This window comes from Salmo trutta, chromosome 17 (assembly GCF_901001165.1).
Source record: "Salmo trutta chromosome 17, fSalTru1.1, whole genome shotgun sequence".
In the NCBI taxonomy this organism is placed as follows: Eukaryota; Metazoa; Chordata; class Actinopteri; order Salmoniformes; family Salmonidae; genus Salmo; species Salmo trutta.
Genome location: NC_042973.1, coordinates 13,745,770 through 13,770,084, shown reverse-complemented (window position 1 = coordinate 13,770,084; position 24,315 = coordinate 13,745,770). Strand labels below are relative to the sequence as shown.

Below are 24,315 nucleotides of genomic sequence, written 5' to 3'. Positions count from 1 at the left end.
ATCCTGTTAAATACATCTAGAGGGTCAGAGTAGACATGGTTTTGACACAAAGCCCTGTTCAGCATGTTAAAAGTTAAACTTCTTGCTAATTACTGAGTGGGTATTACTGAAGGATCCGAGTATTCCCCTACCAAAATAATTCCTATCAAAGTAAATAAACCATGGGAACAGTCAACAGTGATTCAAATCTACTACTGTAATAAATATGTTTCACATTCTCAAACATGAAGGGATATAACAACCAAGGGTATAGGGGGAATTCAACCTAATTACATATTCACCTCACCATATTAATACCCAGAAAGACAGCCAATCATCAGTCACTGACTCTCCAGGACCATGCATGTAAGGTATCCATGAGATGTTAGCTCCGGCCCTCATAACTCAATGCAAATGGATCAAGAGGAAATATTACTGCTGTCCTGTGCTGGACAAAATTATACCAAAATGCTTAGGTTGTTATATGTTAATGGAATGTTATAATACGTGAATTATTATGTAGCAAAGAGTACGTCAATAGTAAATATAAATGTAAATCCACAGAAAAGACATTCAGTGGCACATTAAGAAGATCTTGAATTAATTGAAGACCTTTTGGCACACATATCTAGGTCAAAATGTGGCACAACTTCTTCCCAAGCCTCTCAAACTAGTTGCATTAACCATTGCTTAACTGTTGGCTCACCTTTCCACCTACACATCTTATATAGCCTGTGCAGGGTTAGGATTTGATTGGATTGCAGCCATCCCTTTGTTTTGTTATCTAGATCACAATGACGATCAAACTTTATAAGATTGACCTTAATGGGGATTAATCTACTGATTCTTAGATGTTCGAGATGGGATCAGTTTAATTGGGATTCATTTAATCTCAGTTCATAAATTCAATTTGAAAGCACATTTAAAAAAAATAATCAAGGATGCGAATGCAAACGTTTCTGAATGTATAATTTAATTGTGCAATGCTGGGGGAAGAAATTGGGCTACAGGCGGCCATGTTGGTCAGTTAATACAGGACTAGTAAAGGCACAGTGCACTACTTTATTTAAAAAATATATATATCTTTTTTTATTCTGATTTTTCAGGGGGTGCTGCAGCATCCTCAGCACCCCTACTTCCCACAGCTATGCCCTTAGTAGCCTATAACTTGTCCAAGAAAGTTAAAGATCCTGCGAAAAGCAAGGTTGTAGCAGATTGCCTGTTACAGCTAGAAGAGGATGGACCTTACGTTCTTAGCTTTGTTCCTCTCTAGGTTTTTCTCTAGGTCTCCAGGGAGTTTTTCCTGGCCACTGTGCTTCTGCTTCCACTTCTGCTTGCTCTTTGAGTTCTATGCCAGATTACTGTAAAAACACTTTGTGACAACTGCTGATGTAAAAAGAGCTTTATAAATGTGATGATTGATTGAGATGACAAGACATCAACAATGAAGAAGTACAAAAGCATGGCAGCCGCCTAACAAGAAAGACTTGTTAGATTTTATTACACACTTGTAAGCCTCTTAGTCCCACTAATTCTCCCTGACTGGACTGTGGGCTGTGGCTGGCAGGTGTTTACTCTACACTGCAATGATGGCTTAATCCCCATGTAGGCTATATGGTTCCTCAGAATCGCCCCACTCCAGAAGAATTTGACGGTCTTCCCAGTGAAGGACTTGGAACTATGGAGGAGCTACTACTGCCCACTGAAGGCGAGGAGACGCGCTCCAACAATAGCTCGTATTCTCCAAGAGGAGAAACCATGTACCAACGTGTCAATAGATTTCTCCATGGGGCTTTTGTTGATGACTTGAAACAGTGGTTAAGGGACTACCTGAAGCGCAACGGCTTGCTGACGCTCTCGGTTTTTGCCGTGTTGACGGGCTGTGTCCTGGGGGCTGTGTTAAGAGGGAGCCATCTCTCTACCCAGGTAAGTTTCTCTATATCACAGTCAGATGCATGTGAAAATTCTGTTTGATTATTTGATGTGCCAGCCCTCCAGGTCCATAGGTCTCTTGGTTTGGAAGTCTCTTAGCAGTGTATACATACACTGAGTGTACAAAATATTAAGAACACCTTCCTAATATTGAGTTGCCCTCCCCTCAGAACAGCCTGAATTTGTCGGGGTATGGACTCTACAAGGTGTCAAAAGCGTTCCACAGGGATGCTGGTGCATGTTGAACCCAATGCTTCCCACAGTTGTCAGGTTGACTGGATGTCCTTTGGGTGGTGGAACATTCTTGATAGACACAGTAAACTTGAGTATGAAAAACCCAGCAGCGTTGCAGTTCTTGACACAAACCGGTGTAGCTGGCACCTACTACCATACCCTGTTCAAAGGCACTTACGTCTTGCCCATTCACCCTCTGAATGGCACACATACACAATCCATGTCTCAATTGTCTCAAGGCTTAAAAATGCTTCTTTAACCTGCCTCCTCCCCTTCATCTCCACTGATTTTAAAATGGATTTAACAAGTGACATCAATAAGGGATCATAGCTTTCACCTGGATTCACCTGGTCAGTCTATGTCATGGAAAGAGTAGGTGTTCTTAATGTTTTGTACACTGCGCACTTTTCTGTTTGGCCCCCCCTCCCTCTTTTCGTGACGGTGTTCCACTTAAACGCCTACAGAGCTCCTGTTTGCATTGCCTTGATGCACTGGAGCGTTTTGTTGTTGGTTTGTGGAAAACCAAAGGATATCATCAGCAGCCAGACCTAATGAACCATTGAGAGAAGCTTCAAGTGCACAACACTATCAGCAAAGGATGGGACAGGAACCCTGTAAAGTGGTGTGCGTTACAGTTGTTATAGGAACAGAGAGCCAGTGCACATCATCTGCCCACATTATCACGCCCTTCCAGTTCATTTTTACGTGAAAGACGAAAGAAAACCGATGTTCAGAACAGGTCAATCCAAGCTCAGTCGTGTCAGGAGAGGAGAGGGGATTATTTGATCTCAGACTGAGAATTGGCTTGCCAAAGCAAACATGGCCTTAAGTGTGCTCGATAATCACAGGTGACGTGTGACCCAAGGCTGATGTTTAAAAGTGAGCAAAGGTTTAACTGGAGGGAATTACTGTGCGTGTTACAACTAAGAACTGTCACTTATCAGGGTTGTGGTCAATTCCATTCCAATTCTCTTCAATGTATACTTTCTGAATTTAAATGGAATTGACCCCAACCCTGTCACCCTGACCCCAACCCTGTCACCCAACCATAGTCATCTATGGCTCTGAGACCTACAGTATCAAAGCTATCCAAACATTTTAAATCACATTGATTTTAAATTTGATCAATGACTAATGTAAATGATAAAGATTCCATTCATGAGCGTGATTGAATCAACCAAGATTATTCCACTTTTTTTTGTACTATTTTGAAAACCAAGAACAACCTTTTCACAAGGGGTGAATCTGAAAAGCAAAAGGCATTTGAGATTCACCCAAGTGTGTGCTGATGGGAACCTTTTCCTATAGGAAAGGAATATTTGAAACAAAAATATCTGTGGAAAGAGTTAAAGTCAGGAACACTGCTTGGGTTTCTTAAGTTTTGTAATATGTTTGAAGATGCTCTTTTTTCCAAAATCATCATCTTCCTCAAATTAAGTCACCAGCCGCCATTGCTTTGGAGGGGTTCATGTCTACTTATAATGTATAATAATTGTTTTTATGTAAGTTATGTTTCTTCTGATTTCCCCTCCAGGCTAAGATATATTTCTCGTTCCCTGGAGAGCTTCTCATGAGAATGCTCAAAATGCTTATCCTCCCCCTCATCACATCCAGGTAAACATCTGTGATGTCAGCCTCTGTCCAGTAATATGCTTTTATATTTAATCAGCAACAGCGGAATACAAATATTTGATGTTCACTCAACACAAAAGATATTCAGCCTCAAAAGTGACTTTTAAAATGCTTTTGAGAAAATTGCATAACTGGACAAGGGATGTTGACCAATTTTGCTGCTGTTATCACACTACACCCAATGAAAGTAGCTTACCCCCTACAGAATGGTAATTTTTGGAAACCAAATGACAATAGATCCCATATTGTCTACATAACATGACCGGTTTCAGTTATATCACACCTGTCTGATGGTATAAGAAGTAGTAGTACTTACAACAAACATTTGAAACGGGGTCCTTCTGCCACTTCATTAGAAATTAGAATTAGATCTCGCTTAGGTCCACACTCCTGGTCATTCTCCGTGGCTTCATTTAACAGGTCAGTAGATTGGAACCATATTTGAGTACAAATTTAGGCACAAGAGCAATTATGGGGGCATTTTTTATTATATATTTGCGTCTTTTCCCTTTTACAGTTTAATGTCAGGCCTGTCGTCCATGGAGCCCAAAGCCTGTTGTCGTGTGGGTGTTCTCACTGTGACCTACTACCTGTGGACCACCTTCATTGCGGTGGTGGTGGGTATCCTGCTGGTGATCATCATCAAGCCTGGGGTGGGCACTGAGATGGACAGCATCAGGCTAGGAGGAGGGCCCGTCATGACTTCTGCTGATGCCTTGCTAGATCTCATCAGGTGAGTGACCAATGAAGATAAACCTGAAGCTCGACAAGCAATATATACAAACAATCAATACTGTCTAAGGCAGGGGTAAGCAACTAGATTCAGCCGTGGGTTGATTTTTGTCAGAGAGGATGGTCGGGGGACCGGAACATAATTAGAATAATTTGTACACTGCAAATTGACCACAACTAAGCCCAAAAATGTATTTTATTCTAAAATAACAATAATTTCATAGCTTGATTACATTGAGACACGATCACATACACTCCATGGCCAAAAACATGTGGACACCCCTTCAAATCAGTGGATTTGGCCATTCCAGCCACACCCGTTGCTGACAGGTGTATATTTCTGCCCTGCTAGAGCTACCCCGGTCAACTGTAAGTGCTGTTATTGTGAAGGGGAAACAGTTAGGAGCAACAATGGCCCAGCTGTGAAGTGGTAGGTCACATAACTTCACAGCGTATAGTGCGTAAATATTGACTGTCCTCAGTTGCAACACTCACTACCGAGTTCCAAACTGCCTCTGGAAGCAACGTCAGTACAATAACTATTAGTCGGGAGCTTCATGAAATGGATTTCCATGGCCGAGCAGCCACACAAGCCTAAGATCACCATGCACAATGCCAACGGTCGGCTAGAGCGGTGTAAAGCTCGCCGCCATTAGACTCTGGAGCAGTGGAAACACGTTCTCCGGAGTGATGAATCATGCTTCACCATCTGGCAGTCTGACGGACCAATCTAGGTTTGGCGGATGCCAGGAGAACGCTATTTGCCCTAATGCATAGCGACAACTGTAAAGTTCGGTGGGGGAGGAATAATGGTCTGGGGCTGTTTTTCATGGTTCGGGTTAGGCCTCTTAGTTCCAGTGAAGGGAAATCTTAATGCTACATTATACAATGATATTCTAGATGATTCTGTGCTTCTAACTTTGTGGCAACAGTCTGGGGAAGGCCCTTTCCTGTGTCAGCATGCAATGCCCCAGTGCAGAAAGCAAGGTCCATACAGAAATGGTTTGTCAAGATCGATGTGGAAGAACTTGACTGGCCTGCACGGAGCCCTGACCTCAACCCCATCGAAAACCTTTGGGATGAATTGGAACGCTGACTGCGAGCCAGGCCTAATCACCCAACATCACTGCCCGACCTCACTAATGCTCTTGTGGCTGAATGGAAGCAAGTCCCCGCAGCAATGTTCCACCATCTAGTGGTAAGCCTTCCCAGAAGAGTGGAGGCTGTTATATCAGCAAAGGGGTGGCCAACTCCATATTAATGCCCATGATTTAGGAATGAGAGGTTCGACAAGTAGGTGTCCACTCCACATACTTTTGTACATACTCATGTAGTGTGTCTCTTTCCTAAATGACTTGTACAAACAAATAAAAATAAAATTGGGGTTTACTTTGGGGGGCCCAATATCTATCAATATACTTCTAGGGCCTAGGTGCTAGGGACAAGCAATATTACAAAACACCTATATTTTATGGACAACCAAAATCTACAACAATACCTTCAGTCTAGGGACAAACAATATGGTCATTTTCATGTTAAAGGAAACATAAGCACCAACATGTGGTAAGAGACAGACATTCCGTAAATACTAGGAATAGATTGTCCACCATCTATGCGTTATCCAGACAGAAAAGAGAAATAGGCAAAAGAACATTTTGATTTAGAGCCATAAAGAAATTGAATAAATTAACTGAGCAAACCAGAAACCTTTCAATATATACATTTAAACATTATTTTAAAACAATTTAAATATAATACACAGAAATGTTGTGGGATTACAGTAGATGAAGAATTCATATTTTTTAGATTGATTATTTATTTTTATTACGTTAGTATATTATGTATGTTTGTAATAGTGTGTCATATGTGAAAATGTGTTCGTATATAAATTGTATTTTAATATTTAAGGACTCTTGGAAAATTAGTCCAAATGGGGACTAAAAGAGATCCAAATCAAATCAAATCAACATGTGAAGTTCATAGGAGCATGTCAATTTGGGTGTCAAATGAAAGCTAAGATTATATATATTTTATTTTTATTAAGGCATATCAAGACTTTCAACCATTTACCATCCTAAAAATTTGGAATAAGCAAAGGCTTTGATGGTAAAAGGGTCTTAGAAAACATCCTACCAGAAAAAGTCTTAAGGTATTAGAAATACATCAAAAGTAAAGACCCCTCAGTCCTGTGGCATGTCTCACAGAAACTAGCATTCTCAAGCAAACTAGTATCTGTAGTTTCACAACAGCCTATATATCCAGTCTAACAACAACCAATTACCAGAATCTCACATCAAACTCCTATCTAATATCAGTCCCAATCACAGTGGGGTTTGTATGTTTTTAAATGACAAAAAAATAAGGAGCTGCATATTGGCTTTTACTGTAATACAAGACATGCTAACGTTTCAAGCCTATGTCTTAAAGTAATCTCTAATGTTTGGGTGTTAATCAATATGTTTTTCTCCCCTCAACTAAAGAGCATAAATAGACATTCCAGTCCAAATAACTACTTCTGGCAATAATTAAATCGATAAAACATACAAATAAATAAATATGTGAATTGTTAGATACTACTGCACTGTTGGAGCTAGGAACACAAGCGTTTCGCTACACCCGCAATAGCATCTGCTAAATATGTGTATGTGACCAATTTGATTTGATATGATGAAGACATGTCCTCTAGCAAATTTTGCAACTTGAGACTTGACTTGGCAAAAAGAAAAAACACTTGTCACTCGACTTCGACTTGAATTTTGTCATCTCGCGCACTATATTATCCTATATGTCCTTTATAACGGAGCGCTGCAGGTTATATGCTTTCTGTTCTGTGTCTTGAACAATCAGAGTCACGTAAATCACCGGTTGCGCAGGCCAGACACAAACTATGTAATCTAGCGCGCACAGCCCCATTGTCCTCCGGTATTTATTTACTAGCAAACGTGATAACACACCACTCCCAACATACACAAGCAATAACTCTAAACAAAATTGTTGCAGTACCCTACAACTAAACTGTATGGGAAGAAAACGAAACGATTTTTCAGTCTGATCAAGTAGGCTACTGATAACAACCGCAGCTGCATAGCCAATGCGCCCTGTCCCGTCTTGCCCTCTGGCCAGGGTAGACGAAGTGGTCATGTTATGTAGCTTATTTATATCCCCTTTATTTGTGTTAGGAGAAAATGTATATGTTATTAAATACATTTGGTTTAGGCTATATTCAAATTTGGGCTGGCTGGCTAGGCTACCTTGACCTTTTCAGTCCAAAATTATGAACTTAAATTAATCAAACAACGCAATACTGATTATGTAAATAGACGTTGAGAGTAACTTTTTAACTGCAGTTGCATAGGCCTTTACGATGCAAACCTGCATAAAGCAAGCTCAGCCCTGTGAGTTATATTGTCCAATTGCAGCGGTTGTGTCTGTGTAAAGGGAAGGAATAAAATAAAATGTTATATAAGTAAATGTTAAATAAAAAGGTTGCTGCAGTTTGACAGGGTTTTCATCCTCCCTAGGGCCAGGAGTTTTTCCAGAATTGATTTAAAACCATGTGACCTGTTTAGAAAATACTGTATCTGTATACCTAGGTGAGTAGGTGGCAGGTAGCCTAGTGGTTAAGAGCGTTGGGCCAGTAACCGAAAGGTCAATGGTTCACATCCCTGAGCTGACTAGGTGAAAATCTGTCAGTGTGCCCTTGAGCAAGGCACTTAACCCTAATTGCTCCTTTAATTCGCTGTAAATGTTCATCTGGCCCAATCCCATATAAATACCTTTTTACAACTACTAATGAATCACTGTCAGACCCTATGGGGTTTTGATTTATACCTGGTTAGGTTACCAGATTAAGAAAAGCTTGTTGCATTCAGGAAGATTTTTTGCATTCAGTTTCAAAGACTTTGGTAATAGGGGGAAAAGGGATGCAGTTTGTAAAACATGTGGGTCCAAAATCACTGATGTATTGCCACTGCATTGAAATTGGCATAAAACACAGTGATTTGAGGACTCTAAACCCCAAATTAGTGACTTGACCTGAGCTGTGGAACTTGGAATTTTACTTGAGACTTGCCCATTATTACTTGGGAATTGACTCGAGACTCGAAGATTAAGACTTGAGACTTGCTTAAGACTTCCAAATTGTGACTTGGTCCAGTCTCTGGTACTAGATATAAGCCTAATATGCATGCTACTACCTATTGTTGTCTATGCTTGCATAGTCCTGTGCAGTAGCAATGACTGTCTCGCAATCCAGTTAAATCACAGGGGTGATTAGGGTATTTTTAGTAATCCATAAGGGATGATTTACAGATTAACTCAATCATGAACGGTGGGGATACAATGATCTCGGTGGAGGATGTCTTCGCCGGCACACGTCAGGAGGGATTCTGGCTCATGTCTGTCTGATCGTACCTCCCTCTTTTAAGGCCCCTCATGGGAGTGGTCTGCCCACTTTATCCAATTATTAAATTAAGGAAAGACCAGAAGAGAGGAGAGCCCAAATTAAACTGCTAACATTTATTGACATTTTCATTTAACTAGGCCAAGTCAGTTAAGAACAAATTGTTATTTACAGTGACGGCCTACAACATACTGTAGGGGGCCTATAACATAGGGGGCAAATGGCCTCTACTGTGTTTATAACTGAGACACTTCACAAGTTCTTACTTTCTTTTCAAATACATTAAATTACTTGTTTGGCCCATGCAAATACTTTAAACACATCAAATATTTTATGCAGACATATCTCAAAATGTGTATTCATCACTGAATATATACATTCTGTAGAATACACCACATCAATTCTCAGAGTGCAGGGGACCACTTTCCTTTGTATGGCTCACAACTTCCTGTAACAATTCAAAAGGATGCTATTTGTGATAATCATACTCATCAAGTTGGAATAATTATAACCTATTATGACTCTCTCTTGTGCTGTATTCATTACACCTTACTGACACTGATCATTAATGAATGACCATGTGTTTCACCCTTAATGCATACACCAACATAACAACATGCTAAATTATAACATATTCTCTTTTTACAGGAATATGGTTCCTTCCAATCTTATTGAGGCAACATTTCAGCAGGTGAGTAACACTAGACCAATGCGAATGTACAGGTATGACACGTTTACCATTGTTCCTAATAAGTCAGATGTTCCATTGGTTGTGATTAACAAATCCCTACAGCTGATGGGTATTGTAGTTTATATTGCCTTACTCATCTGCAATGTTCTTATTGATTCCAGTACAAAACAGATTTGGTTCCTATCCTGAAAGTCTCCAGGGTCACAGTGCAGCCCAACTTTGTGTACGCCATACCTGACGAAAGTGACCTCAGTGGTCAGACGGTGTTCCTGGAGCTCACTCCACCCCCTGAGATCCACTACAAGACCAGAGCTGGAAACAGCCAACAGATGAATGTACTGGGGATCGTCATCTTCTCTGCCACTATGGGTAAGACCAGCAGTGGTGTAAAGTACTTAAGTAAAAATACTTTCAAATACTACTTTACTATTTATATTTTTGACAACTTTTACTTTTACTTCACCACATTCCTAAAGAAAATTATGTACCTTTTACTCCATACATTTTCCCTGACACTCAAAAGATCCCTGACACTCAAAAGGTCCAATGTGCGCACTTATCAAGAGAACATCCCTGGTCATCCCTACTGCCTCTGATCTGGCGGACTCACTAAACACATGATTTGTTTGTAAATTATGTCTAAGTGTTGCAGTGTGCCCCTGACTATCTGTAAATAGTTTGCTTAATATAAGGAATTTGAAGGGATTTGCCGTGCCTTCAGAAAGTATTAATTCCCCTTGATTTATTCCACTTTGTTTTGTTACAGAGTTCAAAATGGATGAAATAGCTTTTTTTCTCCCACCCATCTACACCCATCTACACCCAATACCCCATAATGACAAAGTGAAAACATGTTATTAGAAACTTTTGCAAATTTATTGAAAGTTAAATACAGAAATATCTTATTTACATCAGTATTCACACCCTTGAGTCAATGCATGTTAGAATCACCTTTGACAGTGATTACAGCTGTGTGTCTTTCTGGGTAGGTCTCTAAGAGCTTTGCACACCTGAATTGTATCATATTTGCCCATTATTCTTTTAAAATATTCTTCAAGCTCTGTCAAGTTGGTTGTTAATCATTGCTAGTCTAGCCATAGATTTTCAAGACAATTTAAGTCAAAACTGTAACTAGGCCACTCAGGAACATTCAATGACATCTTGGTAACCAACTCCCGTGTATATGTGGCCTTGTGTTTTAGGTTATTGTCCTGCTGAAAAGTGAATTTGTCTCTCAGTGTATGTTAGAATGCAGACTGAACCAGGTTTTCCTCTAGGATTTTGCCTGTGCTTAGCTCTATTTCATGTATTTTTATCCTAAAAAACTCTCTAGTCCTTACTCATGACAAGAATAACCATAACATGAAGCAGCCACCACCATGCTTGAAAATATGAGGAGTGTTACATAGTGATGTGTTGGATATGCCCCAAACATAACACTTAGTATTCTAGACATAAAGTACATTTCTTTGCCACATTTTTTGCAGTTAAGTATATTTTAGCAATTACATTTACTTTTGATATTTAAGTATATCAAAACCAAAAACTTTTAGACTTTTACTCAAGTAGTATTTTACTGGGTGACTTTCACTTTTACTTGAGTCATTTTCTATTAAAATATGTTTACTTTCACTCAAGTATGACAATTGGGTCCTTTTTCCACCGCTGACTGTATTCTGAACGCTTCTTCTGTTTCTTTCTTTTCTCCCATCTGTCTGTTTACATTATACATCTGCAGCTGTCTATCCCTCTAGTATCAATATTATATGTATCCGTCTCTCTAGACTGAGTAGGTAGAGCGAGATATATATCTTTTTTTCATTTTGTTCCATCAGGGCTGTTGCTGGGGAAAATGGGCGAGAGAGGAGCACCACTAGTCAACGTGTGTCAGTGCGTCAACGAATGTGTCATGAAAATCACCAACACTGCTGTTTGGTAAGCGGGGTACCAGCTTTATAAGTACCAGCATCTGTGTCCGTTACCATATTTATCATTCGTTTAAATGATAAAGGTTCTAATTTACTGGCTCAGTGGGTTAGAGGATGGTACCCGCAACATCAGGTTTGTGGGTGTGATTCCCACACTGTATACTGTACACTGTATACTGAATGTGTGTCACTATAAACTGTCACTTTTGGATACAAGCATCTGCTAAATGACCTAAGAAATATCATAAGTCTGTTGCATTTGATGGCAAACTAGCCTTTTGGCTTTCTGCTATGAGCAACATAACCCATGACCATTCAAACTAGTGGGACCTAAAGAAAGAGTCTGCTACCCAGATGTGTGTTCAGTGTGACTTTCTGAGGCTACGACCTGTACACGGGCATGTGGTGAGAACTTGGTCATCGTCTTGTGGTCAAGCTGTGGTGGAGACGTTAGGCAATCATCTTGCCTCGCTCCACCCAGCAGTGAACTGCACATGCCGAGGATTAGTCGACCAGGAGTAGCACAGGGTCAACAGTGACTAATCCCAGGGACCTTTGGCACCACCCATGCAGCTCAGGTTTACCTCAAACAGCCTGGCCATATTGTTCAAACGGCCTTACCATAGAAGTTCAATTGCTAATAGGATTGACCTCAAAGCCTTGAATGACTCTTGACTCTGACATGGTTTTAGAGGCGGGGATCAACTCGGGTGACACAACAGGGCAATTTTTTTTCTTATCATTTTTTATGAATAAAGTACTTGTCTAGTTTTCACAATACATAACATAATATAAAATTACAATTTATTTCGTTTTATTCAGTTCCACTGTGTGGAAACTGCTCATTAGGAAAAACACATTGACATTTGACCTAGTATAGACAGTCTTTGGAGGTGTGTATTTAACAAAAGTGAGACACAGTTTTATATATACAGTAGGTCATTCGTTCTTCCTTTTTCTTTCAGGTATTTTCCATTTGGGATCATATTCCTCGTAGCTGGAAAAATCCTGGACATGCAGGACCCATCTAATCTTGGGAAGAAGCTGGGCTGGTACACCGTCACTGTTCTGACCGGGCTGTTTGTTCACGGCCTCATCCTCCTCCCCTTCTTCTACCTCGTCCTGACTCAGAAAAACCCCTTCACTTACATCAGAGGCCTACTACAAGCCTTGGTCATAGCACTGGCCACCTCCTCAAGGTAAGCAGTTGTCTCTGTGCCCATTTTTCTCATCGAACAATGATGTTCATTGTCCTGAAGGTCTGCAGTATGCAACCGGGGTTGGGGACATTTCCTTTCTTAATTCAGTTAGTTCAGCAAGAAATGAATTGTCATTCAACTCATGTTGAATTGGAAATTGAGCTTTGCTTTTTATGAGGAATTGAATTTCAGCTCACCCCCTGAATAGAAAAGGAACTGCCCCCCATTCAACGACGTTCCATAACACCTGATTCATCAGGTGTGTTAAGGCATCAGCATGCTTCAGGTTCGGCTGGCGCCTAGCCGAACCACACCTGTGTGCTCGCATATTCCCTTAAAAGACCTTCGCTTGAAAAATAAGAAAAATATTTTGTATTTCCTCAAAATAGTCAGAATGAATCTAAGATAACTCAAGAAATCTGTCATTTATTTTGGCGTTTTTGCAGAGATCTTAGTCGCGTCGTTTCACATCTAACTATACTGCTTGGTGCAGGATTTTTCAATAAAAAAAATGTGCAGGAAAACAAGTCGTCTCTGGTTGAATGACAGCTAAGACTTTATTGAAGAATCCTTACTGTTGACCAATCACAGATGAAGGGGCGTAGACTTTGGCTCCAAACTTCGGTTTCCCCCCAGCAAAAATGTAATGTGCCCGAACAGCCGAAAAAACGCTCACTGAAGTCTAGTGTTGGGCAGGGACAAATGCTTGCAAACACTGTGGCCCTCCAGGACCAGATGTGAAGAAAACTGTCAGAGGATTGAGCTGAATGCATGAAAAGGTTCCTTATAAACATTGTAATGGCGAGTTTGATTGATCAGCTTCAAACACTACAAAACCCTTACCGTAGTCAAATTCATCTGTATCATGTTGCAATTGATCCCCAGTATGGTGAGTTTCAAGGGGAACAGTCAATACAGAAATGTATTAAGATAAAAATAACTTAAATGTCAAAAAGTATGTTTAAAAATTCACTTTAAATAGCTTTAAAGCTAAGTGTTGCAATTGTTGTAAGTAAGGAGTGTAAACAGAAGGATGCAAAAAGGGGGAAAACTGACAATATTCTATCCAGAGGATATCAGTTCATAATGGTAGAAGCCCCTTAGTCAACGATCTCTCTCTCTCTCTCAAGTTCTGCCACTCTACCCATCACTATGAAGTGCTTGCTGGAGAACTGCAATGTGGATCGGCAGATAGCACGCTTTGTGCTGCCTGTGGGGGCCACCATCAACATGGACGGAACGGCTCTTTATGAGGCCGTGGCGGCCATCTTTATCGCCCAGGTCAACAATTATGAGCTGGACTTTGGCCAGCTGGTCACCATTAGGTATGTACAGTGATGGAGAAAGTACCCAATTGTCGTACTTAAGTAAAGATACCTTAATAGAAAATGACTGAAGTAAAAGTGAGTCACCCAGTAAAATACTACTTGAGTAAAAGTCTAAAAGTATTTGGTTTTAAATATACTTAAGTATCAAAAGTAAATGTAATTGCTAAAATGTACTTAAGTATCAAAAGTGAAAGTATAAATAATTTAAAGTTCCTTATATTAAGAAAGCCAGATGGCACCATCTTCTTGTTTTGTTTAATTTACGGATAGCTTGGGGCACACTCCAACACTCAGACATCAGTTACAAACGAAGCATTTGTGTTTAGTGAATCTGCCAGATCAGGTAGTAGGGATGACCAGGGATGTTCCTTGATAAGTGTGTGAACTGGACCATTTTCATGTCCTGCTAAGCATTCAAAATGTAATGAGTACTTTTGGGTGTAAAAATAAACTGTATGGAGTAAAAAGTACATTATTTTCTTTAGGAACGTAGTGAAGTAAAAGTAAGTTGTTAAAAATATAAATAGTAAAGTACAGATACCAAAAACACTACTTAAGTAGGACTTGAAAGTATTTTTACTTAACTACTTTACACCACTGGGTATGTATTGGGTTTCAAATCATAAAGCTACCATTGCATCTGCAGGGTGAAACTTTGAGTCCAAACTCAAAAGCAGTAAGCACCCGGTGTAGTCTGCCATGACAGCCTTGATCCTGGGTACTGAGATTATAACCAGTGTGACAAAAAGTAACATTCCTCCTGATATTACTTTTGTTTCACACAACATTAGTACATGTGAATGTGCATTATCGCTGTACTGAGTAAATATCATTATTTTCATCATGAGATTCAATCACTGTGTTTGATTTAATAAAAAATCCTTACAAGCAATAAGGCTGTCAAAAGGTATTGCTCATATCAGTGTTACCATGGCAGAATAGTATTGTATTGCACCTTCTTAGCTTTGTAATTGATTGTTTTGGTCTCTAACAGTATAACAGCTACAGCTGCCAGCATAGGTGCTGCTGGGATTCCCCAGGCCGGCCTCGTTACCATGGTCATTGTCCTGACATCAGTGGGTCTGCCGCCTGATGACATCACCCTCATTGTGGCCATCGACTGGGTGCTGTAAGTTCACTATGACATAAATTAGTAATATTCAATATCTACAGTAGGCCTACAACATATTAGAACATATGCTACACATGTAGTTAATAGTGACTGAAACAGCTGACAATGGTTTAGAATGGTTGTCAAGGGAAACCTTAAATTGTTTACTAACTTCATGTCATAGGAGAGACTGGTTGTTATGAGGAAGTATTTTGGTGTATTCAGAGACAATGTTTGTGGTTGGAGTGGGAGGCTGATCTCTGGAGCTTTTGTATTCCCTGTCTTTTCAGGGACCGATTCCGAACCATGATCAACGTGCTTGGAGACGCCCTGGCAGCAGGAATCATCGGCCACTTGTGTCGGAAAGACTTTCCTCGCGGTGGTACTGGCAAGGTAGGCAGCTGTCACTGTCTAGCTGCAACCATATAATATCATCTACCTATAGTCCTGAGTTTCTGTAAAACTGTTTTAATGTGAGGTATGAGACCCTGCACAAAATAATTACTGAGGTCTTAGATTAATTTAATGTGTGTGCTGGCCATGGTTACAAAAAACCCAATATGAAAGCAATATGTCATGTGAATATAGACCTCTGAACATCTGCACAGTTTCTGTCACTTATCACAGAGATACTGATCACTGTGTGTGTTTGTTCCTTCCCAGTCCCAGCCTTCATACGGCACACAGAACAAACACAACTTGCACAACATGCAGAATGGCATGCCACTGACTGAGTTACCTTTGCACAAGCAAGACTGCTGTTATGAGGTGATGGAAGACACAGTCAACGAGAGCCCCACTATATACTACAATATCTGTCAAGTTTAACTCCTGGGAACACGCTAACCTCAAATGCTGGACATTTTTGGAGCACTTTTCCCCCACCTCTGCCATGAAACAGTATTGAACTGCTGTCACCTACCCCTTTTTTTGTGACTTAACTTTTTGTGACTGAACATTTTGTTCTGCTTTGATGGTGACATTGCAAAGGACAAATCAGTGTTTTCCACAATTTCTTTTTTAAATATATTTTTTAACAGTGATGAGTTAGGAATTGCCCCATTGTACCACTACCATCGTATGTGGTATTGACTATGGCTATTAACTTGGCTCGTCCAACATCAAGTGGATTCCCGGGATGTTTTTATTGTATTTATTATTGTTCTCTACTGAACTGTTCCTCATTATGATCCATGTGTTAATAACTACATCCATTTTGAACAACTTTATTGGGAGTTGTAGACTATGTGCGTTATTGATTTGTTTGACAAGCATAGGAAGTATTGTATGGTCATATTGTACATTCTGGGTCAATTGCAATGAACTCATATTTAACTCAACTAAATCTTCCTTTTAATGTACCTAACATTTAGTGGCAGTTTCAACCATCTCTAAATGCAATAAAGTACAGGGATAAATGCTGTAAAATTCAAAACACCTCTGATTGTCTTTGTGTATGAGCCCACTTTATTAATATTTATAGACTTTCAAAAAACAAAATGTAGTGTTGCCTTAAATAAAATATTTTATTTATCATCTACACAGACACCAACCATTTTGTCTGCCAACACATAAGCAAACTAACATACCATTCCTCCCTTAATCCTAGTAACATATTACTTTAAGAATAACATTGTTTCTTCAGATTAATTTATTGTACATATTTTGATAAATATATTTTTGTTGTTGATTTGAAGTGATTTCTGGTCTATTTATATTTTGTTATAAAATGCAACATCAACATGGACTTGAGTTCCTTCCCACTGGGCACAAACTGAATGAATCAACATTGTTTCAACGTCATTTGTCAACATATTTAGACATGGAATCTACATGTAAAATACATTTCATTTGAAAAAAGTCAACATAAACTGTTTTGAGGGTGAAATTTCAATTACAAGATTATGTCATCATGGGAACCAATTTTCAACATAGACAAACCTTGTATAGTATTTGTACCTTTGAACAATGTCAGATCGTCATCGTTATATCCACTATCAGAGAAAAAAAACAATAGGCTGGGCAGCACCTCCTACTGGAGCTATCTACTTGGTCTCCCATCCAGGGTTTTAATTAAAACCAGTCCTGCTTAGCATTGATATTTGTTACTGACTACTACCAATGTGCTATCTTGAGAATTATTTTTGAGAGATCTCTTTATATCTGGTTCTATCGAAGTCATACCGAAGGATTAATTTAGCAGAGCAAATTAAATGTAACCATACTTTTTAGTCATATATAATCAATGATACTATACTGACCAAAAACATAAACGCAAAATGTAAAGTGTAGGTTCCATGTTTCATGAGCTGAAATAAAATATCCCAGAAATTGTCTATATGCACAAAAGTTTATTTCTCTCAAATTGGGTGCACAAATGTGTTTAAATTCCTGGTTGCACACACATTTGCTTTCATTGAATGTTCATTTCTCTACCATATGTCGTTTTAGAGAATTTGGCAGTATGTCCAATCGGCCTCACAACAGCAGACCACGTGTAACCACACCATCCCAGGACCCCCACATCTGGCTTCTTCACCTGCAGGATCGCCTGAGACCAGTCACCAGGACAGCTGACCAAACTGTGGGTTTGCACAACCAAAGAACTTCTGCACAAACTGTCAGAAACCGTCTCAGGGAAGCACATCTGCGTGCTCGTCGTCCTCACCAGGGTCTTGACCTGACTGCAATTCGAGGTCATAACTGACCCGTGGGCAAATGCTCACCTTCGATGGCCACTGGCACGCTGGAGAAGTGTGCTCTTTATGGATGAGTCCCGGTTTCAATTGGACCAGGCAGATGGCAGACAGCATGTATGGCGCCATGTGGGCGAGCAGTTTGCTGATGTCAATGCTGTGAACAGAGTGCCCCATGGTGGCAGTGGGGTTATGGTATGGGCAGGCATAAGCTATGGACAACAAACACAACTACAACCTCATGCTGTGGGGCAGCAGGTAGCCTAGTGGTTAGAGTGTTGGACTAATAACAGAAAGGTTGCAAGATCGAGTCCCTGAGCTGACAAGGTAAAAATCTATTGTTCTGCCCCTGAACAAGGTTAGTTAACCCACTGTTCTTAGGCCGTCATTGAAAATAAAAATTTGTTCTTAACTGACTTGCCTACTTAAAAAAATTAAATAATACTACAGCCTCAAAAGAGTTGTTTGGATTTCTCAAAATCAAATCTTTTCATTTCTGAATGTATATTAAAACTACATTATATCCGTGTGTTTAGCCCCTTGAAAATGTATTTTAATTAATTGTTTTGCCTTTCCTCTACCTCACTTCTGGCACTACATTGCTCCTGCCCTGGACTGGTGTATCCAGGTCTTATGTGTGAAATGCACATTCAATACAATATTCATGGACTTAGTTATGTCTTTTTCAAAACAAATATTGTACAGTTTTATCGATGGCAATTAGAATGCACAGAGATACCGTGACGAGATCCTGAGGCGCATTGTTGTGCCATTCATCTGCAGCCATCACCTCATGTTTCAGCATGATAATGCCTGGACCCATGTTGTAAGGATCTGTACACAATTCCTGAAAGCTGAAAATGTCCCAGTTCTTACATTGCCTGCGTACTCATCAGACATGTCACCCATTTAAGCATGATTGGGATGCTCTGGATCAACATGTACGACAGCATATTCCAGTTCCTGCCAATATCCAGCAACTTCGCACAGCCATTGAAGAGGAGTGGGACAACATTCCACAGGCGACAATTAACAACCTGATCAACTCTACTCGAAGGACATGTGTCGCACTGCATGAGGCAAATGGTGATCACACCAGATATTGACTGGTTTTCTGATCCACGCCCCTACCTTTTAAAGGTGTCTGAGACCTACAGGTGCATATCTGTATTCACTGTCATGTGAAATCCATAGATTAGGGCCTAATGAATTTATTTCAATTGACTGATTTCCTTACATGAACTGTAACTCAGTAAAATCTTAGAAATTGTTGCATGTTGCATTTATATTTTTGTCAGGCCTATATAGCTTTTGCGAAGTCATCAACAGCTGTTGTTTCAATTCAAACAGGGGTTCATCTAAAAATCGACAATACATATAGGCCTAGGGTTTAAAGATTTGGTTGACATCAAATGTAATCTTCAAGTTAATAATTAATATGTTGGATTCACGTCTCCATCTCAACCGAAAATCTAAGTTAAAGAATAGGTCTATATCAAAACAAACTTTATTTAAAGTGCATACATTTTTTTATTTGATTTAGTCCTATTCTTTAACATAGATTTTTGGTTGAGATGGAGACGTGAATCGAACGTATCAATTATTAATTTGTAGACAAACTGGATATTGAATTGTGTTTGGTTGTCAACGCAACTAAATATCAACATTTTAAGGAAATGTATCTTCTGCTTGGATAGTTCCATCTGTGCCACTAACTTAGTCTGACTTTAATTCCAGTTTGTCATTTGATTTAGTCCAATTCTTTAACTTTTATTTTAGGTTGAGATGGAGACCTGAATCCAATATATTAGTTTTTCATGACAAACTGGAATTAATGCCAGACTAAGTCATTGGCACAAAAAATACATCTCCTTCGAATGTTGCTATTTGGTTCTGTTGACAACGAAACCCAATTCAATATCACTTCTGCAATACAGTAAATAGCCTATTTACTTGTCGACAAGTTAACAAATTATACGTTGGATTCACGTCTCCAATTAAACCAAAAATAAAAGTTCAAGAATAGGATTAAGCCAGTGTCTCAGATGAAACTATCCAAGCATTAGATACATCTCTTTAAAATGTTGATATCTGGTTGCTTTGTCAACCAAACAATTCAATATTACTTTTGTAATACAGTAATTAGTCTAAAGTTAAGGCTATCTTACAAACTACTGTAACAGCATTTATTATAAAATGAGTAACACATCCATGGCCACATTCTGAAGTTACTGTAACTATTTTTGTCTTGTTATGTAATCATAGAAAGTATGCATGTTCAAGATGGCATGAAAGGTCACAGGTCAGTGGAGATCTTCACAATTGTTATAATAATCTGTGGAGAATCTCGAACTGCATTGATCAAATCAAATCAAATCAAATTTATTTATATAGCCCTTCGTACATCAGCTGAAATCTCAAAGTGCTGTACAGAAACCCAGCCTAAAACCCCAAACAGCAAGCAATGCATGTGAAAGAAGCACGGTGGCTGGGAAAAACTCCCTAGGAAAAACTCCTGAGAAAGGCCAAAAACCTAGGAAGAAACCTAGAGAGGAACCAGGCTATGAGGGGTGGCCAGTCCTCTTCTGGCTGTGCCGGGTGGATATTATAACAGAACATGGTCAAGATGTTAAAATGTTCGTAAATGACCAGCATGGTCAAATAATAATAATCATAGTAATTGTCGAGGGTGCAACAAGCACGTCCGGTGAACAGGTCTGGGTTCCGTAGCCGCAGGCAGAACAGTTGAAACTGGAGCAGCAGCATGGCCAGGTGGACTGGGGACAGCAAGGAGTCATCATGCCAGGTAGTCCTAGGGCTCAGGTCCTCCGAGAGAAAGAAAGAAAGAAAGAAAGAAAGAAAGAAAGAAAGAGAGAATTAGAGAGAGCATATTTACATTCACACAGGACACTGGATAAGACAAGAGAATACTCCAGATGTAACAGACTGACCCTAGCCCCCCGACACATAAACTACTGCAGCATAAATACTGGAGGCTGAGACAGGAGGGATCAGAAGACACTGTGGCCCCATCCGATGATACCCCCGGACAGGGCCAAACAGGCAGGATATAACCCCACCCACTTTGCCAAAGCACAGCCCCCACACCACTAGAGGGATATCTACAACCACCAACTTACCGTCCGAAGACAAGGCCGAGTATAGCCCACAAAGATGTCCGCCACGGCACAACCCAAGGGGGGGGCGCCAACCCAGACCGGAAGACCACGTCAGTGGCTCAACCTACTCAAGTGACGCACCCCTCCCATGGACGGCACGGAAGAACACCAGTAAGTCAGTGACTCAGCCCCTGTAAAAGGGTTAGAGGCAGAGAATCCCAGTGGGAAGAGGGGAACCGACAAGGCAGAGACAGCAAGGGCGGTTCGTTGCTCCAGCCTTTCCGTTCACCTTCACACTCCTGGGCCAGACTATACTTAATCATAGGACCTACTGAAGAGATAAGTCTTCAGTAAAGACTTAAAGGTTGAGACTGAGTCTGCGTCTCTCACATGGGTAGGCAGACCATTCCATAAAAATGGAGCTCTATAGGAGAAAGCCCTACCTCCAGCCGTTTGCTTAGAAATTCTAGGGACAATTAGGAGGCCTGCGTCTTGTGACCGTAGCGTACGTGTAGGTATGTACGGCAGGACCAAATCGGAAAGATAGGTAGGAGCAAGCCCATGTAATGCTTTGTAGGTTAGCAGTAAAACCTTGAAATCAGCCCTTGCCTTAACAGGAAGCCAGTGTAGGGAAGCTAGCACTGGAGTAATATGATCAAATTTTTTGGTTCTAGTCAGGATTCTAGCAGCCGTATTTAGCACTAACTGATTGATCACTTGCACCATGCACTTAATGTAATCTCATCTGCAATCCAGGTCATGTGGTTCTGCTATTAGATGAAGCACAGAGATAACACATTAAGTTATTGTATAAATACAAATGTCTGACATTGTATTCCCATTTGAACTTTGTTTTGCTTTTAAATGGTTGAAAGCGCAACAAAGATGACAATCATACCAACAAGCAGACATTGTTTCTCCATTGGAATTTGGTTGTGCTTTTCAAATGGTTCAAAGCATAGTGATAATACATTGGGAAACTTCTGTCTTATTTTTTTAAGTGGGCGAATAAAGGTTGAAATCTCAATGATCAACGTCTCAACCAAAAATGACCGAAATTCCACATTTAAATGATGTGGTGTGCCCAGTGGGTTCCAGTAATGAATCCAGTTAGTTAGTTAGGACATGAGGAAGACACGAGACTGAAGCCCTCGGGCGGCATGCAGGTGCAGCTGTTAGCCAGAGATTAAATCATGATGAAGACTTGGACAAACAACAAGGATTACGGAAGAGGGTCTTTAAATAAACTAGACCTTTGGGTAAATGTGGGTGTGGAAGCTACAATTGTTGTTAATGGCATGCTTTTGGCTAGTTTGCAAATCTTGTTTAGTTGTCTAATAAGGCTGAGGGTTGCATAATGCTGTCTGTGAGATGTACCTATCATGTAGGCATATAACCTTTTCTGTTACCTTCTAATTTCAGCTGATCATAGTCTGGTGGCTGTTTAGTTCAGTGGATAGGACAGTCTGGTGTTTTTCCCTCAAGATCAGGATTGGAACACAGAAAGAGGTGTCTGTCATTCTGCATCAGGGGTGGCTATAACGTCCTGAACTCAAAAGCCTGAGAGAGAAAATGTAAATTAAAGAAAGATGTTACACCAACATTAGAGTGGAAGATTTTCTCAGAGACTTGTAATGGTATAATATGTTTTAATGTACTGAATGTTCACCTGTTTCCATTTCCTGAAAAATACTGACCCCAATACCTCATGCAGATCATTACACTGGTCTCCCTCCTCTGAAGGCGGGATAGGTGAAAACTACACTATGTAATGGAACAAAGAAGGTTGTTTTATGCAGTGGAGGTTGTTGAGGGGAGGATGGCACATAATAATGGCTGGAACGGCGTGAATGAAATGGCATAAAATACATGGAAACCATGTGTTTGATGTATTTGATACCATTTCATTAATTCTGCTCCAGCCATTACCAAGAGCCTGTCCTCCCCAATTAAGGTGCCACCAACCTCCTGTGGTTTTATGTTAAAAGTATTCCATTGTTGACAAAAGGACATATCTACCCTAGTAGTGCATGTTTCCACTGGAGTACAGGAGCTGTGTGTCCAGCAGATGTCCCTGTGGTGCAGCGGATGAGGCTTAGCTGTCTTTCACCAGCCATGAACACTACATGGCCAAAAGTATGTGGACACCTGCTTGTCGAACACCTCATTCCAAAATCATGGGCATTAATATGGAGTTGGTCCCCCCCTTTCGTGCCATAATAGCCTCCACTCTTCTGGGAAGGCTTTCGACCAGATGTCGGAATATTGCTGCGGGGACTTGTTTCCATTCAGCCACAAGAGCATTAGTGAAGTCAGGTACTGATGTTGGCCGATTAGGCCTGGCTCGCAGTCAGTGTTCCAATTCATCCCAAAGGTGTTCGATGGGGTTGAAGTCAGGGCTCTGTGCAGGCCAGTCAAGTTCTTCCACACTGATCTCAAAAAAACATTTCTGTATGGACCTCGCTTTGTCGTGCTGAAACAGGAAAGGTTCTTCCCCAAACTGTTGCCACAAAGTTGGAAGCACAGAATCGTCTAGAATGTCATTGTATGCTGTAGCATTAAGATTTCCCTTCTGGAACTAAGGGGCCTAGCCAGAACCATGAAAAACAGCCCCAGACCATTATTCCTACTCCACCCAACTTTATAGCTGTCACTATGCATTCAGGCAGGTAGCATTCTCCTGGCATCCGCCAAACCCAGATTCGTCCATCGGGACTGCCAAATGGTGAAGAGTGATTCATCAGTACAGAGAACGCGTTTACACTGTTTCAGAGTCCGATTGCAGCGAACTTTACACAACTCCAGCCAATGCTTGGCATTGCGCATGGGGATCTTAGGCTTGCTTGTGGCTGCTCGGCCATGGAAACCCATTTCATGAAGCTCCTGATGAACAGTTCTTGTGCTGACGTTGCTTCCAGAGACAGTTTGGAACTCGGTAGTGAGTGTTGTAACCGTGGACAGACGATTTTTACATACTACGCGCTTCAGCACTCGACAGTCCCGTTCTGTGAGCTTGTGTGGCCTACCACTTCGCAGCTGAGCCATTGTTGCTCCTAGACGTTTCCACTTCACAATAACAGCACTGCTCTAGCAGGGCAGAAATTTGACGAACTGACTTGTTGGAAAGGTGGCATCCTATGGTGATGCCACGTTGAAAGTCACTGAGCTCTTCTGTAATGCCATTCTACTACCACTGTTTGTCTATGGAGATTGCATGGCAGTGTGCTCAATTTTATACACCTGTCAGCAACGGCTGTGGCTGAAATAGCCGAATCCACTACTTTGAATGGGTGCCCACATACTACAGCCAACGTTTGTCTATGGAGATTGCA

The 24,315-nt window shown here is 40.5% G+C and overlaps 1 protein-coding gene across 1 annotated transcript; it reads left to right on the top strand.

The window, feature by feature from the left end:
• Positions 1-1,544: 1,544 nt before the first annotated feature.
• LOC115151637 (excitatory amino acid transporter 5-like) lies at positions 1,545-16,798 on the top strand. The gene is made up of 11 exons (XM_029695737.1): positions 1,545-1,905; positions 3,680-3,759; positions 4,295-4,510; positions 9,560-9,602; positions 9,764-9,971; positions 11,438-11,537; positions 12,496-12,729; positions 13,860-14,054; positions 15,052-15,186; positions 15,459-15,561; positions 15,832-16,798. The coding sequence occupies exons 1-11, from the start codon at positions 1,594-1,596 to the stop codon at positions 15,994-15,996; spliced, it is 1,791 nt and encodes a 596-aa protein (XP_029551597.1). The 5' UTR covers positions 1,545-1,593; the 3' UTR covers positions 15,997-16,798.
• Positions 16,799-24,315: the final 7,517 nt, after the last annotated feature.

Bases quoted from the DNA above. Each gene is read 5' to 3' on its own strand.
- LOC115151637 (XM_029695737.1), top strand. From the start codon at position 1,594: ATGGTTCCTCAGAATCGCCCCACTCCAGAAGAATTTGACGGTCTTCCC. The intron at 1,906-3,679 runs GTAAGTTTCTCT...TTTCCCCTCCAG, and splicing joins GGAGCCATCTCTCTACCCAG to GCTAAGATATATTTCTCGTT. The intron at 4,511-9,559 runs GTGAGTGACCAA...CTCTTTTTACAG, and splicing joins GCCTTGCTAGATCTCATCAG to GAATATGGTTCCTTCCAATC.